Source organism: Sprattus sprattus, assembly GCF_963457725.1.
Source record: "Sprattus sprattus genome assembly, chromosome: 6".
NCBI classification, from domain to species: Eukaryota; Metazoa; Chordata; class Actinopteri; order Clupeiformes; family Clupeidae; genus Sprattus; species Sprattus sprattus.
Window position 1 is genome coordinate 12,689,270 of NC_137925.1, and position 17,874 is coordinate 12,707,143.

Here is a 17,874-nt window from a genome sequence, read left to right on the forward strand (position 1 = left end):
ACTAATGCTTACACTTAGGAAGAGTTCAGAAATCAATATTTGGTGGAATAACCTTGATTTAAAATCACAACTTTCATGTGTCTTGGCATGCTCTCCACCAGTCTTTCACATTGCCGTTGGGTGACTTTATGCTACTCCTGGCGCAAGAATTCAAGCAGCTCGGCTTCTTTTCATGGCTTGTGACCATCCATCTTCCTCTTGATCACATTTCAGAGGTTTTTGATGGGATTCAGGTCTCGAAATTGGGCTGGCCCAAACTCTCCCCTTGTTTGAACTGTTCTTATTGTTAAAACACAAAAATGTAAAAAAAAAAAATGGGCCTGGAAAGAAAACATAGTAGTAGTAGTAGTAGTAGTAGTGACACAGATGAAAAATCCTTGTAGTAATATTTTTGTATTTGGTTTTCTTTCCTTTTTATTGTGTTTTGTTTTTCCTATATTTCAGGCACCTGTAAATCATAAGAGAAATTATGTAAAAGGAAAAGTATCCTACGATTTTTGAAACCTGTTGGTTTTCATAATGAGAAAGTTAGAAAGTCATTTTCATAATGAGAAAGTTAGATTTAAGTTAATTTGCTTTGGCAGGTCGTTTGGCAGGTCATTCCTTAAAATAGCTTCCTATTGGCAGCTGTAGGCAGCAACACACACATTTGTCATGGGTGGTTCTCTGTGCTTCTCCTAATAAGAAGTCAAAGCACTTCCTTATATTCTCTCTTTGCTGAGATGGAGTCACCAAGTTTGGTTCTTCTAAGCTGTTTCCTGATACAATGCTACGGTAGGAGATTTTTCTTTTACTAAAAATGTTCTTCTAAATTTGTTCTTAATGCGGATATAAACGTTCCTTGCTAAATAACAGTATGTAATAATAGTATTTAAATAATAGTTATTGAAAACTGTCAGGTTCAAGATGTGCTTACAGTTTAGAGTAGCAGTGAAAATTGAACCATGAATCAATGTCTGTGTTCTTTTCCCTTGAAGGGTCCACTCACTTTCATTACCTAAAGAAAGAGGAGGAGGTAACACTGTCCTGTAAAACATGTCAATGGGAGGCTGATGTGAATTCAGACAACAAACTGGACTGCAACTCCACAGACAGTATTTTTACAATGAACTCAAAATGCCCTGATGGAAGACATGATCTTTGCCAAGAGATAAAGAGAAACAAATCCACCAGTTGTGAATTCCATGTAAGGAGGGGATTTTTTGCCTGTGTCAATGCTACATCTGACTCCTGCTTCATGTATCCATTCAAACCCTCTTCTCATCATGTGGAGTCCTTCATTGTTGCTCAGGCAGAACCAGACAGTAAGTGTAAATGTAGTCTACCCTTTATATCAACAGCAAGCTGAACTACATGTTATTTCGTATATTTCATTTCAACATTTCACTTTGTTCACAGTTGTGACTGGACCTGTAATGGAAAACTCAGTCCTTGTGTCTGGAGGAGAATCTATTAATCTGACGTGTGATTTTAAAACAATGGAGAGTTATTCCAATAAGCCTTTCGTGGTGTACTGGATCAAGACTGGTGCTCAGAGCAGCACATGTGTGTATTCCTTTCATTACGATGCAGATTATGATAGTGGTTTTGATGGCCACTGTTCCATTGACAAAGATCTTCTGTTAAGGAGATCAAACACATCAAGACCCTCCCTGGTTGACAACAACATCCATAGCATGAAGATCAGCAAGGCCACTCAGTCAGACCGTGGACAGTATCTGTGTGTCTTAATGGTGGACACATATAGCGAGCGTTACTGGGCAGTAATAAACAACACTACAGTCATTGTGGATAATTCTGGTAAGACTATGAACCTTACTTGACATTTAATTTCCTCTCAGTTGAGCTTGAATCTGAACATTTAGTTGGATGCGCATTTTAAACACCATTATATTATTTACACATGGGACTTGGTTTCCAAAGCCAGACATTCATTTCTTATGTGATCCATGCTTATCCTCACGTGCTTGACTAAATAATTAATGGTAAATTCTTGACAATAAACTAAAGTAAACTAAATTTCATGATAATGTTTGTGTGTTGAAGACAAATCAAATACCACCAGATATACCACTGCTGGTAAGTTCAGTTCGACATTTCAAATGAAATGAATAATATTGAGCCCAAGTAAATGCAATGCAAGATACAATATGTCTCTAGAAAATTATCTTTTTTTTTTACGAACCCCCACATATGATAGTCATGGTAAGCACAGCTTGATGTGGGGAATCATGCATTTCCCTCCATTAAAGGACTAAAGCTGAATCAAAATCTTATTTTCCATAACCTGCAGATTCCCATCTCATCTATGTGATTGGTGTATTAGTACCTGTTCTTCTCCTCCTCCCTGTCATCATCATCATCATCATCATCATCATACTGCTTAAAAGGAAATCAGCTGAGACCACAGGTGAAACACGTACATGTAGTGTTTTTGAGATTCATGAGATCTTTTATCATAAACATACAATTCAGTTTTTTTGTTTGTTGTCTTTACAGTGTCTCAAACTACAATAACTCAAAGGTACATTTTAGATGTTTGTGGTTGTTGTTGTTTGTTCATTTTAATTGTGGTGGATCTCTGTGAATGAATGACAAAAAGGCTGTTAATCCAACAATAACTGTAATGACATATAATAATAACTATATGAGCATCCACACTGACCAACCATAGGGAAAACTATAATTTCATGTTTTAATGTGATGCCTTTCCAATTTGATGGATTCTGATTGGCTGTTAGTTTTTTATCATTCGCTCTGAAAGTGTTGCCCAACTATAGCGTTTTTCATTCCATTATTGCTATAATGTGTGGTGTGGACTTTGCTATTGTAGAAAGCTACTGTAGAGTGATATTTAAAGCCATAGTATATACAGTTATTGTTCTAGTTATCGTTGGCAGTGTGGACGGCCCCTAAAGCAGATATCCTCATGGTTGCTTTTCTCTCAACTCTTCCCCATGCTATCCCTCCTCACTGCTGTCTCCTCTAGATATCAGAACAGGGAGGGAGTTGATGATGATGACTGTGAGTTTCCAGAAGCATTGTTTTTAACACTTTTGAGTGTTTTTTATTCTCCTTAATTGTGAAAATCAGTTAGCACTGAAGCAAGTTGTAATATTTGTAATCATTCCTGAAGGTTCCCCTTATGCGGTGGGCCACGGAGAGCAGGAACCAGCGTACTCACTCGTACAGCTGACCAATCAGAAGACTGACCCTGTGTTCAGTGGGGATGGAGAACTCACTTCAGACCCATCTGCAGATGAGACCATCATGAGGATGAACTCCATATATGAAACCTCAGGTCCATAGTCTCAAACTGCCTGCCAGTTTCTTGTGTGAGTTCTCAGTCAGGGACATGAAAGGACTACTAGACATCCAGCATAAAGACCAAGATTACACGATTGGCCTGTTCATAACCCGAAAATAACTGCATTGATCCTGTTTCAGTTAAAATGAGGAAGGAACTATTGCTGTCACAACTTCCTGACGGTAACCTAAAATCCCCCCAGATGTCTCTGTCATCTCTTTTAGGCTGCCTATACCCTATAAGAACCCAGCTCCCTGCAGTTTCTCATTTAAGTCTTGCTATACTCTGACTCAGTTCCCTGGAGCAAGTTCATTGAATGTCCAAAAAGGGTAGACGCTGTAAAATGGACAGCTTGCAAACGCTTATACTTATCTCTTATCTCTGGTAGCTACATCCATTATATTCATGTAATGAAGTTCAGTTGATGTGGATTTTTCATTATATTCAAAACACCTGTGTGAAGGAATGTTGCACTTTTTGAGCTACGCTTTTATAGGTTACTAGTGTTGGTATCATTTTAAATTGATTTTGATAGCATCTGGTCATGTGAAAGACAGATAAACACACCTGCTGTCCCCACTGGCTGCCCAGGCTATGCACTATGAAGTTATGTAGTCTGGCTCAGAAACCCTGTGAAAATGTAAGGAAACCTTTGACAGAACAGTGTTGCTAACTATATCTCCAAAAGACACCAGCGTCAACTTGTTTGCAAGGCCTTTGCATGCCTTTTAGATGGTCAGCTTGCTAGTTTAATACCACAAAACTCCTTAATGCTGCTTTGTTTGTAGGCTTTTCTCACAGCTGTCATTTCAGTTATAGTTATAGAATAGATCAATATGACTGTATTGTTGTATTTAGTTGGATAGTCATTTCTGATGTTGGTTCATTGAGCCAATATGCTTGAGGTTGTTCAAATGTGTACATCAGTTTTCATGTGTGGTTTGTAAATATGTCTGATACTGATACACTGATAAATTAACTAATTAAACTGTACATTTAAAAAAGTCAGTCTTGAAGGAAAGGGGACATTTGTTTTTGTAGTTTCACAGATACACCTAGTCAACCAGTTAATACGGTAAAGCAACTCTTGGTTTCACACAGTAAGCATCTCTGAAAGAATCAGCTTCTCATTTTAAAGTCACTCATTCTCTATGTGTTTTTCTGGTCTGCACAAGTTAACTGGTAACCCTCAGATACTGTAAAGAGAGCGACCTGTTTAATACACTGAGGCTTTACAGAACCAAAACGATCTCCTGTCCTTATCAAAGTATTGCTACCACCATACCGACAATTCTGTTGTCCGATGTTTCCAGGACTTCTTTTAGTTCACATTCAGTTTCACAGCAGTGTTGCGCTTCCCACTAGATGGCACTATTGTGATATACATTTCACCTTAATGTAGATATTAATATGACTGTACTGCTGCTGGGACATTTTCGAAGTTAGGCTGTATCGAATAAATCAAAATTTATATAACTGAAATGACATAGCTAAATATGAATGAAAATGTTGTTATAGGAGCAGTCACTGGTTTTAGACCTGGCTTTCTGTCCGGCAGTTTGTCCTCCATTGCGTTCCATAGCTCTACAGCTCGCTCTTCATGTGATACATTTTCCACGATTAATTTAATCACAGCGTACACTATCTAAAACGTCTGAAAGCGGTCAAGTTTTATAGTCCCATCTGGGCGAGTGGGCTAAGGAATCCCAACAATAACATTGCAGGCCACACCCCCAACACAGTTGCAGGAGGGGCGCCAGAACATCTATGCTCTCGGCCCCTCCTCTTCGTGAATATGGCTGCGGCGATTCCCTTGCAAGCTGCTTGCGCGAAAATGTTGACAATGATGAGCCCAAAGTTGACTAGTTGAAGTATCTTTTCACTGTCTAACGGAGAAAGGAGAGGAGAAGCTGTGATAGTGTATTGTCCTGCTTTCAGTATATCTCCTGTAAATGCATCAAGGATGCAAGATTTTTGCTAACGTTGCACGGACCAGCAACAACCCGCTGGTCGGTCGGGTTTGACGTTGGCAAAGTTCGGCAATTTGAGATTCATCTGTCAGCTGCTCACTGTTCTGCTATAGCACTTGGATTTTATTTCAAGTCAACCAACATAGTCTGCCTGGGCGGCGACCGAAAGAAACGGGAGGAATTCTGCGTGTGAGGCGGTTCCGTGTCTGGTGAACTAAATGGGGATTTTCAACTCAAGACTATGGACTTTATTAAAGCTCAGGCTTTGAGATCATTAGCCAGCAGTAGCTTGGTAGCCTGCTAAGATAGGTAGCTAACCAGATAACATTTAAGTCGATTTGTATGGATGTGGAACCTGTCCACTGTGCAGACTGACCAGCCGTGCACTGGACAAATATTTATGCGCCCACTTCGGTCGTTTTCTGAGTTGAATATTCTATGCAGTGTGCTAAGGTAGCTCTTCAGCTAACTGGTTGCTAACATGTTTTCGGTGAAGCCGCTGAAGCCGACATTTAAGTCCTATCTCCCCCCTGTACAGGTGAGTGGTTGGCTAAAGGATTCACATGACATTTCAGATTTCATGCCGACCAAACTGATGACTGTTATACTTGCCACTCATTTATTGTTCAACAATTTGATTGTGATTTTAAATCAATCATCACTGTATGTGCATGATGATTTCATTTGGATATGATTGCTGATGTACTGTTAGTGTCACAATTTGGGGTTTATTTCAATTTGCTAATCTGACAAATTTGCAATTTCAATTTTTACTTGGAATCGGAATTTTGCATTTTTTTCTAACCATTACCAACTTGTCAAAAGAGTGCCCTGTAACCTTAAACGTGCACCTGTAAACAACAACAACAACAACCTTACTTTTATGAGTCTGCCATGTTTATCTTAACTTCTGCTAGAAATGAGATTGCTTACTCTGAGGCATAAACAGGGAATGCGTTTGTCTTAAATTAAGTTTGTGTACAATCCACAGACTGACCTGAAGAAAAGTCCCCAGCTGACAATCCGGAAACTTGAGGCAAAACTCCTCCCAGGTGAGTTCTCCCCCTGCCCGACCTTCATGAGGTGAGGGCATTCACAGGTAGAGGTCAGGTAAATTAGAACAATTTTGCAAACAAGTACTTACATTAAATAAAGGTTATCATTACTGTTCACTTTGCTTCTGCCGTTAGTGCAAAACAACGGCTGCCATCATCTAAAATGCTCTGCATAAGTTCACCAATCTTTGTGGCTGGCAAGAATTTTTTTTATGTGCTTTTATGCCGCAGTGCAAACTCTGTTTCCGGTAACTACTTTGTTTCTTTGAGTAATGCCATCACAGCATAGTGCTGTGCATTTTGTTAGGTCAAGGGTCTTTCCTAAGATTGTTGTGGGTGTCCAGTGAGACCAATAAGAGTTTGATGGAACAATGTGTGTGAGTTTACAGCAACCATAGAATCTTAATCAACTTTCATTCCCAAGATTCTTTACTGCAGTCTACAGACTCCTTGGAATCCTATACAGGGCATGAGCACTCTCTGGTAGCCGTCTCCATGGCGATGGAGTTCTGAAGCCATGTCTTTCTTTTCTGTCTGCAGACGGCCTCGCATAATTTATCTAACAATAGCTTTGAGCAAGTCTGTGCTTTCTGGCCTCTTACCCATAGTGGTGTGTGTGTGTGTGTGTGTGTGTGTGTGTGTGTGTGTGTGTGTGTGTGTGTGTGTGTGTGTGTGTGTGTGTGTGAAGAGAGGATTTTGTGAATGCCTGAAATGATACATTTCATACATGACTTCAAAGCCCCCCCCCACCCCCCCTCCCCGCCTTATTTAACAAGGATGCCCACTTTAGCTGTCATCGCATTCTCAGTCTGTGTTCATAGAGCCATGTGAAATTTTAATGCGTGACTTCATGTTCATGGCCCCAGCACTGACCTAGTTTGTGTTGTGCTGGGTTGTGTTTTCAGTCTAAGACATTTTCCTCCTCCTGGTGAGGACTCAGGGACTTCTTCTTAGGTGAGTTTCCCTATCAGGTACAGTGTTTCCCCTAGGTTTACAGCTTAGGGGGGGGGGGGAGGGGGACGGCGGCAGGGGCGCGGCGCGGCGGACACAAACACTTAAATGAATTATGATGTTCATGTGTTTCTTTGAATGACAGCAGTCAATAAGTATAATTTTACATGTTTTATGGTAAAGGTAACCTTAAATGACTTATTTTGTGATCTGGCGCTATATTTAAAAAAAAAAAAAAAAAAAAATGTTATTTATTTTTTATTTTTTTATTTTTTTTTACTTGACCTTCCAGGGGGGGCGGGTGGGGCCGTTGGGGGGGCGGGCCGCCACCCTAATATCATTGTAGGGGAAACACTGAGGTATGTGAGAGACAGCTGACCTTTACCCTGGCATCCTCTCCAGGCCTACTGCCCTTGCACATCTGCAGGTAATTGAGGCAGACTTGTTTTGTGAGAGTGTCATCAGCAGAGACTTGGCATACCAGAGATAAGGTTGAGGGTTATTAAGTGGCACACACTACTACTTCATGCCGAATGTGGTTACAGCATGGAAGGCCATGGGCAGTTTTGTTGTCATTGTCAGTTTAAAAGAATGATGTGTATTTTACCTTTTGGCCTTTTGAAGAAAGATTGCCCTTCTTTTTAAATTTGATTAAATTATTATTCATTAATTAATGAATTAACGAACTATTATGGCTGCTTTCCGTGGAGTACGTCTCTGTGGTGTTCCTGCTACGATGTGGTCGCTGGAGCTGATCATTGCCACTCTAAGTCAATGCTTGGTGTTCCACCAGCTGTGTCACGGCACACTTCAGAACCTTCTCTCCGCTCTGCTCCGTTTGTCTATTTTTGACGGACGCTTTAAGGACGCTTCTCAAGCAGTGTCGCAGGCAGAACGGAACACAGCAAGACTTGGTGGAAGTCCGGGGTCAGAGTTGCCTCTCCACCCCCCTATCTTATGGTGTGGTTGTACACAGATTAACTAGCAGGCTGGCCTGATTTTCTGGATGAGGCGTGGAGAGGCCTGATGTGAAATGTTGCCTGTGTGCACATCATTAGAAAACAGCCATCGCTCGTATGCCTCTACAGCCCTGTGTAGTCTGGGCTCATTTTCCCTGGTTTCTAATGTGTGTTCCCTTAAACAGACACTAATAGTCTGCTAATCGGTTGGGTGTCTTCTTCCGTCATGGCAATATAGGACGTTTACAGAAGGCTAATTTCATCAGACTCCAGTAACACTGCCCGGCTTTGTGTATCTCAGAGCTCCTACGGAGAAATGGGAATGTCCCGACAGGCAGGAGTAAGATGAATTGGGACTAAATGAGAATGGGAATAGCCTTGGTAATTGGAGTGAGGGAAGCAGAAGGCAGGACCTGCAGCTGGGGTAGCTGTAGGAAGCTGCATCCTCAGTAAAACCAGAGTTAGGAGAAGCCCACGGTGCAGCATCAGAGGTAGACAGTGATGAAGATGATTATTAGAAGAAGGAGGAAGAGGTCAAATACTCCTCAGAATTGCCACAGGATCAAGGTACGAGCAGGGCTGGAGTGCTGGCAGTGGAGGAATGGAATGCACACAGCTGTGGACCACAGGATGCGTGAAGACTGAAGCGCTAGAGCTGTAGACTCAGGAGGCGTATAGAGGGAAGCGCTAGGGCAGTAGACTCAGGATGAGTGAAGGGCTAGAGCAGTAGACTCCGGGGGCGTATAGAGTGAAGGGCTAGAGCAGTAGACTCAGGAGGGGTAACGAGTGAAGCGCTAGGGCAGTAGACTCAGGATGAGTGAAGGGCTAGGGCAGTAGACTCAGGAGGGGTAACGAGTGAAGCGCTAGGGCAGTAGACTCAGGATGAGTGAAGGGCTAGGGCAGTAGACTCAGGAGGGGTAACGAGTGAAGCGCTAGGGCAGTAGACTCAGGATGAGTGAAGGGCTAGAGCAGTAGACTCAGGAGGGGTAACGAGTGAAGCGCTAGGGCAGTAGACTCAGGATGAGTGAAGGGCTAGGGCAGTAGACTCAGGAGGGGTAACGAGTGAAGCGCTAGGGCAGTAGACTCAGGATGAGTGAAGGGCTAGGGCAGTAGACTCAGGAGGGGTAACGAGTGAAGCGCTAGGGCAGTAGACTCAGGATGAGTGAAGGGCTAGGGCAGTAGACTCAGGAGGGGTAACGAGTGAAGCGCTAGGGCAGTAGACTCAGGATGAGTGAAGGGCTAGGGCAGTAGACTCAGGAGGGGTATAGAGTGAAGGGCTAGGGCAGTAGACTCAGGATGAGTGAAGGGCTAGGGCAGTAGACTCAGGAGGGGTATGGAGTGAAGCGCTAGGGCAGTAGACTCAGGATGCTTAACGAGTGAAGGGCTAGGGCAGAGGACTCAGGAGCAGGCTGTGTATTTACATGTAATCAGCCTGTGGGCGCTTTAATCCAAAGCTACTTTGAGTACTGGTGGAACAGATCGTTTATCAGAATGTTCTGGTAGAAAATGAGCAGATGACCTGGGGGTTGTTAGCAACGTTCTCTACCACTTGAGTTACAGGAGCATGGGAATAGAGCTGGTTTGCAGGCATGCTGGCAAACTCACTACATTTGTAGCCCTGGGACACTGCAACACGGAAAACTAAATAGAATTGCAAGTAAAATTAGCTCTATTTTCGTTTTTTCCATTGATGTGCACTGTGGTTGCTTTACCACTTTCTCCTCTTCTGTTTGAGTTCTGGAGAGGCACTGGCCTAATAAAAGGGACCTCGGATGAATTAATAAATCATATTGGATGTCAAGCATTTCATCCTACTGTTACAGCATTCTTCATAATACCTTAAAAACACTACATTGAAATTAAAACTAGTCAATTCCTTAAAATAGAAATAAGACTGTTTTTTGCACTCCTAAAACTTAACTAAAGCTAAACTGAAATAAAAAAAGAAAAAAAAAAAACTGAAAGACGATACAATTTGAATAAAAACAAATGAAAATGTTAAAATTACCATAACTGTGGTATGGACACAGGACACTATAATGAAGATCGCAGGAGCGTGGAGGAAGGGGAGGCATAGGAATGTGATCACAGCAGAGGGATACTAGAGTGAGGGTGAGAGAATGTGGATATTACAGAGGGGCATTAGAATGAGAGTTAGAGTGAGAGAATGCGAATATTACAGAGGAACATTAGAGTGAGATAGAGAGTGAGAGAATGGAGGAGAAGGCTAAAGACACTGGGGGAGTAAGTAGAACTGGACAGCAAAACGTCAGTAGCAGACCAGAGGAGCGATACACCAGACAGTGAGACCAGAGAGGGAGACACCAGAGGAACGGGACACCAGAGGAGACAGAGGCCAGAGGAGGCAGAGAGACCAGATGAGGCAGAGACAAGAGGAGGCAGGGACCAGAGAAGACACAGACCAGAGACCAGGAGCAGCTGAAGCAGTGGCTGTGGCAGCAACAAGGGGAAGAGGAGTAGAAGACCCAGAAGGAGGCCGTGGTTAGAGCTATAACTAGACCATGAGTACAGCTGCGAGTGGAGCCATGTTTAGCACTATGAGAAGAGCCAAGTGTAGAGTGATGCTATGAGTATATATATGCACCCAGCGGAAGGAGAGAAATGTGTGTGTGTGTGTATGTGTGAGTGTGTGAGTGTGTGAGTGTGTGTGTGTGTGTGTGTGTGTGTGTGTGTGTGTGTGTGTGAAGAAGAGCCAAGTGTAGAGTGATGCTGTGAGTGTATATATGCACACAGCGGAAGAAGAGAAACGGGAAGAGAAGCAACAGGAGAAGTTGTCCCAGTGTGAGAAACCGGGGAGGAGAAGGCCAGGGACAGACACATCGGGAGGTACAGGAGAGTCTGCCTCCAGTGACAAGTGAAGCATTGAATTTGGAACAGAGGAAGGAACAGGAGCACTAAGAATAGGTTGTGGGGAAGACACCTAGAGGAACGTGTCACACAAACAGGCAGTGCTGTGGTCAGTGGTTCATCTGGTTGCGGGTAGGTTTTGGACGGAATAGTTGCATTTCTTCCACGTGGCAACACAACCAAAGAGGCATCCCAGCATGTGTATTTTTGTCGCGAAGTCCCGTCTGGTCCCTTCAAGTCCCCGTAGAAAAAGGCAGAACAAGATTAGAGGCGGTTAGTGGAAGTTGTGATGTCAGGGGCGTTCATTCTAGCAAACAGGAGGACAAGTCTCAGCGCTGACTGAGAAGGTCGAGAGGAGAGGAGAGGAGACTGTGAGGAAGAAGCCAAAGCCTTGAGAAGCACACACACAGAAGTTATGAGCATTTGGGAGATGATACAGGGGTAGCAGAATAAGGTCTTTTTATTTATTTATTTTTTTAACCAAAAGTGTCAGAGGACCTAAAGGAAGAGCTGTGAAGAGGAGTCTGAGGTTTGAAGCGTTACAAGTGAAACGGGAACAAAAGCTAAAGGCAGTCATTCTGAGCACAGGGATAGTTAGGCCAGCAGCAGGGTGGGGTCTGTGTTAGACCAGTAGTGTCCTCAGGCCTGGTAGAGGACCTGTAGAGGACCTGTAGAGAGGCTGGGACGTTACTGTAGCTGTAGCCTCAAGGAACTGCTGTGGCCCCAGCTGTAGATAGATTGATAGATTTATTGATCTCTAAAGGGAAATTGTGTTGCAAGTGTTGTAGCATCACAAAATCACAAAACACACATAACTTAACAGACACCAAAGAAGGTAAAAGACACACTAGTAATATCAGTGACCAGTAGGCCGTGCAGGGGAAGTGAAGTGTTGTCCATGATGTTGAGCAGTTTGTGCAACATCCTTCAACAACCAACTATGTTGGATCCAGATCAGTTCCTTGCACAGAACCAGCCTTCTTCGTCAGCCAGTTCAGTTTCCCAGTGTCACTGGCCCTGGTGCTGTTGCCCCAACAGCAAACTGCACTAGCAACACCAGACTGGTAAAGATATGCAATCTGTGAGGCCTTCCCTCTGCTTTATAATTAAGCAGCGTGAGATGGACCTTCCCTGTTTCCAAAATAGATGACCCGCACATACTTTCCCTCTTTTAAGAGCTGACCCACACAAAAACACAACACTCCCTTCAGTCTGTGTGTGTGTGTGTGTGTGTGTGCGCATTATGCATATGTGCGTATGTGTGTGTACACAGTGGTGTGTGTTTATGTGTGCTTGCTGGTGTAGTTGTGTGTGTGTTTTTGCATGCAGTTGTGCTTGTGTGTGTGTGTGTGTGTGTTTGTGTGCGTGTGTGGTGGGGGGGAGGGGGGTGTGTGTCTGTGTGTATGAGATTTGTTTTAACTCAGACATGGTAAAAACGGGCAAAGAGCAGAGCTCCAGTTCTGAGACCCAGTTCTGTCGTTGGAATGGAATTTAAATGCAGAATTTAGCTGCCAACTCCCTGCCAGACCTAATTTAGTTTGGTGTCTTATCCATCCTCTTCCATCCTGACCTGACTAAGGTGTGGTGCTCAGAGGGGAACAGGGAAGGACTGGCATGGAAGAATGTGGTGTTCACCTATGCTAGCATATTTACCTCATATGCCATAATGCCAGCATCTGTATGTAAGACAGAAGGTGTGCTTAAAAGAGAGAGAGACACACACACACACACACACACACACACACACACACACACACACACACGTACATAGAATGAGTGAGGTGATAGTTTGATGCTTTGCTACAGGGTGAGTGAAGGACGGGAAGACTGAGACGTTTAGACATTCCGAGGGGGGACAGAAACTCACACACACACAAAGAGTCTCTGTCATGTCTTAAAAGTGATCTGCCGCTGGAGCGAGTGTGTGTGTCTTGTTGTTTTTGAATGGGAGAGTCACACGTCCCAGGAAAACAGGAAACTCTACCTTTCTTGGAAGGAGGATGTGGGCGGGGCCGGGTGAATTATGGCCCATCTTTCCTGCTGTCGGAAAAGGACGATACAACGACGCTGTTATTGGGTGACATGCTCAGATGGAGAAACAGGTGTGTGTGTGTGTGTGTGTGTGTGTGTGTGTGTGTGTGTGTGTGTGTGTGTGTAAGCATGTACGTGCGTGTTTGTGAGGAAATGGAAATGGCAGGGCCTGTGTTATGGATAGGGCTAGTCCGGTGGTGTTTGAGAAACGAGTGTGTTATTTCTGGTTACAGCCCAGTCGGTTGTTGTGTAAGGACTCATTGACTGTGCATGCTGAGAATAGCAGGTAGTATTTACAGAGCACATAGGAGTGGTACTTTACCCAGCAGTGCATCGCCTATGGGCTCATTATATGCACTGGGTGGTGGAATGGATGGAGCTCAGCATTGTTTTGGCTGGATCATGATGTGTGTGCGCCTGTGGTGTGGTGTCTGTGTGTCTCTCAGTGTGATCTGTGTGTGTGTGTGTGTGTGTGTGTGTGTGTGTGTCTGTGTGTGTCTCTCTGTGTGATATGTGTGTGTGTGAGAGAGATTCTGTGTGAATATGTCTGTGTTTGAGAATGAGTGATGTATTTCACATTTGTTGTGGTCTAAATGAGGATCGGAGTGTGTGTGTGTGTGTGTGTGTGTGTGTGTGTGTGTGTGTGTGTGTGTGTGTCTGTGTTTGTCTGTGTCTGTGTGTCTGTGTATGTATTGCATGTATTGGTGTCTAAATGTGTGTGTAAGTGTGCGTGGGTGTGTGACCTGAATGTGGTCATTCATCCTGACCCCTCAGTGAAGAGACTCATTCAGACCCCCTCAGCTCTCAACACAAGGCAAAGCTAACACACTGCACCAGTGTCATCCCACACTAAAGCTCTCTCTCTCTCTCTCTCTCTCCCTCCTTGGCTTTTTTTTTCTCTCTCTCTCTCCCCCTCTTTGGCTCTCTCTGTATCTTTCTCTCTCGCTCGCTCTCTCTCTCTCTCTCTCTCTCTCTCTCCCTCTTTGGCTCTCTCTGTATCTCTCTCTCTCTCCCTCTTTGGCTCTCTCTTTATCTCTCTCTCTCTCTCTCCATCTCTATCTCAGCCTTTTTCTTTTCTCCTCTGCTTTTCTTACACCATTCCCTCTTTTTTTAATGTCTCATTTCATCATTTTTCTGACCATCATTTTACTCCCCAACTTCATACGTCCATGGTGACCTCCATCTTTACACCCACCCACTCTCCTCTTCTTCTCCATCTTCACGCCACCCTCCCCCCACACACACATCATGGGTCAGTGTGTGTGTTTATGTGTGTGTGTGTGTGTGTGTGTGTAGATGTGTATATTTCCAGGTGGAGAACCTGATGTCAGACACAGACACACACACAGACACACTTCCCTATGTTGCATGCTGCTCCTCCCTGTTTTTTCATATATAGGTGGAGAGTCTGATGTCACCCAAACACAAAAGCTAAACAGACACACAGACACACACACACACACACACACACACACACACACACACACACACACACACACACACACACACACACACAGACACACAGAGACACACAGAGACACACAGAGACACACACAGACACACACAGACACACACACAGACACACACAGACACACACAGACACACACAGACACAGACAGACACAGACACACAGACACACAGACACTGACTCACACTTAAACAAACTGGCCTTCCCAGCTCTGTTTACATACTGGCAGGCAGACTGAGGCTCTGGTGTCTGTCTCTCTGAGCTCCTTCAGTGAGATCATACCATTCTCACACAGTCACCTGCTACCATACTCATACATGTATACAACTGTGTATAGTTATGCATACACATATTCATATGTACAGGTATACACACACACACACACACACACACACAAACACACACACAGAAAGACACGCACACACAGACAGACAGACAGACAGACAGACAGACAGACAGACAGACAGACAGACAGACAGACAGACAGACAGACAGACAGACTCACACAGATACTCTATTTACATTGCCATCTGAGGACAGTCCCCCTTTAACTCTGTTAATCCCTGTGTTGGGGACCCCCCCCCCCCCCCCCCCCCACACACACACACACACACACAGTCACAGAGGATGTGTATTGAGTGATAACATGGCTCAATACATTACCACTCCAATAATGTTCTTCTTTTGCCCTTGACACACACACACACACACACACACACACACACACACACACGTCAACTCCACTCACACACACACACACACGCACACACACACGCACACACACACACACACACACACACACACACACACACACACACACACACACACACACACACACACACACACACACACACACACACACACACACACACACACACACACACACCACACCCACACCCACACCCACACGCACACACACACACAGAAAAAGCCTGTTATCATGTCCTGCTGGTACTTATTGACTCGTCCTGGTGTATTATTGCTTTTGGTCTAGACTGGTTTAGTCAGCTTAGAGCCTGGCCCACGTTCTGTCATGTTTTGTCATGTTGTCTCGTGTTTTTTCTGGTTCCCTTCGGGAGCAACTCTGTGTGGCACCTCAGCAAGTAGGAAGGGTGGTGTGTGTGTGTGTGTGTGTGCCTGTGTTAGTGTGTTGTGTTCCATGAGCCAGTGTTTTGAAATAACAGATATAGAGCATATCTGGTGATTATAGTGTGCGTGTGTGGGTGTGCATGTGTGGGTCTCCCCAGCTCTTTGCCTGTCAGCACTCTGAGTAACCTCTGTTTGATTAATGTCTGTTGAGAGGTGGTCATGGCACATTTAACACCACACACACACACACACACACACACACACACACACACACACAGACTCTGCCCCCCGCCCCCCCTCGTTCAGTTATCAGCAGTGTACGGCACGTGCCATGTGTAAGCCCATTAGACCCTCAAACAATAGGAACTGCCTAGTCAGACACAACAGGGACCTGACCTGGCAGCTCAGCTCAGCATAGTTTAAAACTGTTCACTTAACTCTGAACACTCCAGATTCACCACAGAGGGCAGTTTAACACTGTTCATTTAACTCTGAACACTCCAGAGTCACCACAGAGGGCAGTTTAAAACTGTTCATTTAACTCTGAACACTCCAGAGTCACCACAGAGGGCAGTTTAAAACTGTTCACTTAACTCTGAACACTCCAGAGTCACCACAGAGGGCAGTTTAACACTGTTCACTTAACTCTGAACACTCCAGAGTCACCACAGAGGGCAGTTTAACATTGTTCATTTAACTCTGAACACTCCAGAGTCACCACAGAGGGCAGTTTAACATTGTTCATTTAACTCTGAACACTCCAGAGTCACCACAGAGGGCAGTTTAACACTGTTCACTTAACTCTGAACACTCCAGTGCAGGACTAGGCCTAGTTCAGTCCAGTACCACAGAGTGTATGAGTTCTAGTCAGGACTAGCTCACCAACGCCTATTGCATATCAGTTCAGCACAACCTAGTCCAGTTAACTCTGAACTCTCATGAAATGTAGCGAGCAAGGACCGTGCAGGCCACTACTATCCAGTTACTAAATTGTTACTAGTTACTAGTGTGGGTTTTACTAGACTCACTCGTACCAGTGCAGAAGGGAACACTCTGCTACCGTCCATTACTGCAGGGTGTGTGCAGACTGTGTAGTTCAGTAGACACTAGATTACCTAGGGCCAGTTGACTAGAGCCCAGTTCGTTCTATTGCAGGACAATCTATTTCAGTTTATGTCTTGATGGTGCTGCATAGTCTAGCTCAGCCTTGTGTACTGTTCCTGTACAACTAGAAGTCTGTGACCGTCTAGACTGCGTCCATTCTAAACCGGGTACATTTGAAAACGCTGATTTGATGTAAAAACACTCTCTGTCCATATTATGGTTTTTGAACGTTTTCCAAATGTTCTACACCCACAGCAAAACACTGCAGTGCCATAGAAGGGTTTGTTGTTGGTGGTGCCTGGAGCACAAACTTATGTCAGTGTCATGGCAACCATTCTCAAAACTCTCTGTTTTCCCCGTCTGCAATTCAATTCGAACCTGCCATTTTCAAACACATCAGAGAGTGTTTTCGAAAATAATCGTTTTCTGTGTCAAAAGTCTTTTAGTGTTTTAGTGTGGAAGGAAGGAAGGGCTAAACGGAGAAATAATTACGTGTTTTCAAAGTTACCCGGGTAAGTGCGGACAGGACCTTGTGCCATTGTGTGGGCTACTATTCCTTTACAACTGGAAGTCTGGTCCAACTTAGTCCAGCCTTGCTTAGTGCAGAAGCCTGGTGTTAGTGCCCTGATGTCAGGTTTGGTTCAATTCAAACTCTCTCTGTGAATAACCCGATATATTATAGTCCCTGTCTGCTAAAACAAGACTTCACATAGCCAGGCACAGTTAGAGAATATGATGCCTTTCTTTCTCTCTCTCGCACACACACACACACGCACACGCACACGCACACAATGCATTAATGACACTGTAATGACTCAGGCCTTTATTATTTACACTCCAAGCTTCTGTGAAGTCTCTCTGTCTCTGAAGGGGTGTGTCCTATCCCTGGTCCCGCCTTGCCCTGTGGTAACCTCTGTCTAACCCCACCCCTTACTGAGTAGGTCTAGCTGCAGTTGGAAGGGTGGTGGTGGCTTTCCAGCACTATATATTTGTGTGTGTGCGTGTGTGCGCGTGTGTGTGTGTGTGTGTGTGTGTGTGTGTGTGTCTCTCTCTCTCTCTCTCTCTCTTTATC

General features: G+C 44.2%; 1 protein-coding gene across 2 annotated transcripts in view; it reads left to right on the plus strand.

Moving 5' to 3' along the window:
- The first annotated feature begins 5,142 nt into the window (after nt 1-5,142).
- Nucleotides 5,143-17,874, plus strand: part of mtmr10 (myotubularin related protein 10) — a 46,836-nt gene continuing 34,104 nt past the window's right edge. For both annotated transcript variants that reach the window (XM_080841188.1, XM_080841189.1), the window contains exons 1-2: nt 5,143-5,815; nt 6,269-6,329. In XM_080841188.1, coding sequence (XP_080697314.1) covers nt 5,759-5,815; nt 6,269-6,329 — 118 coding nt within the window. In that variant the 5' untranslated portion in view covers nt 5,143-5,758. The remainder of the gene's footprint in view (nt 5,816-6,268; nt 6,330-17,874) is intronic.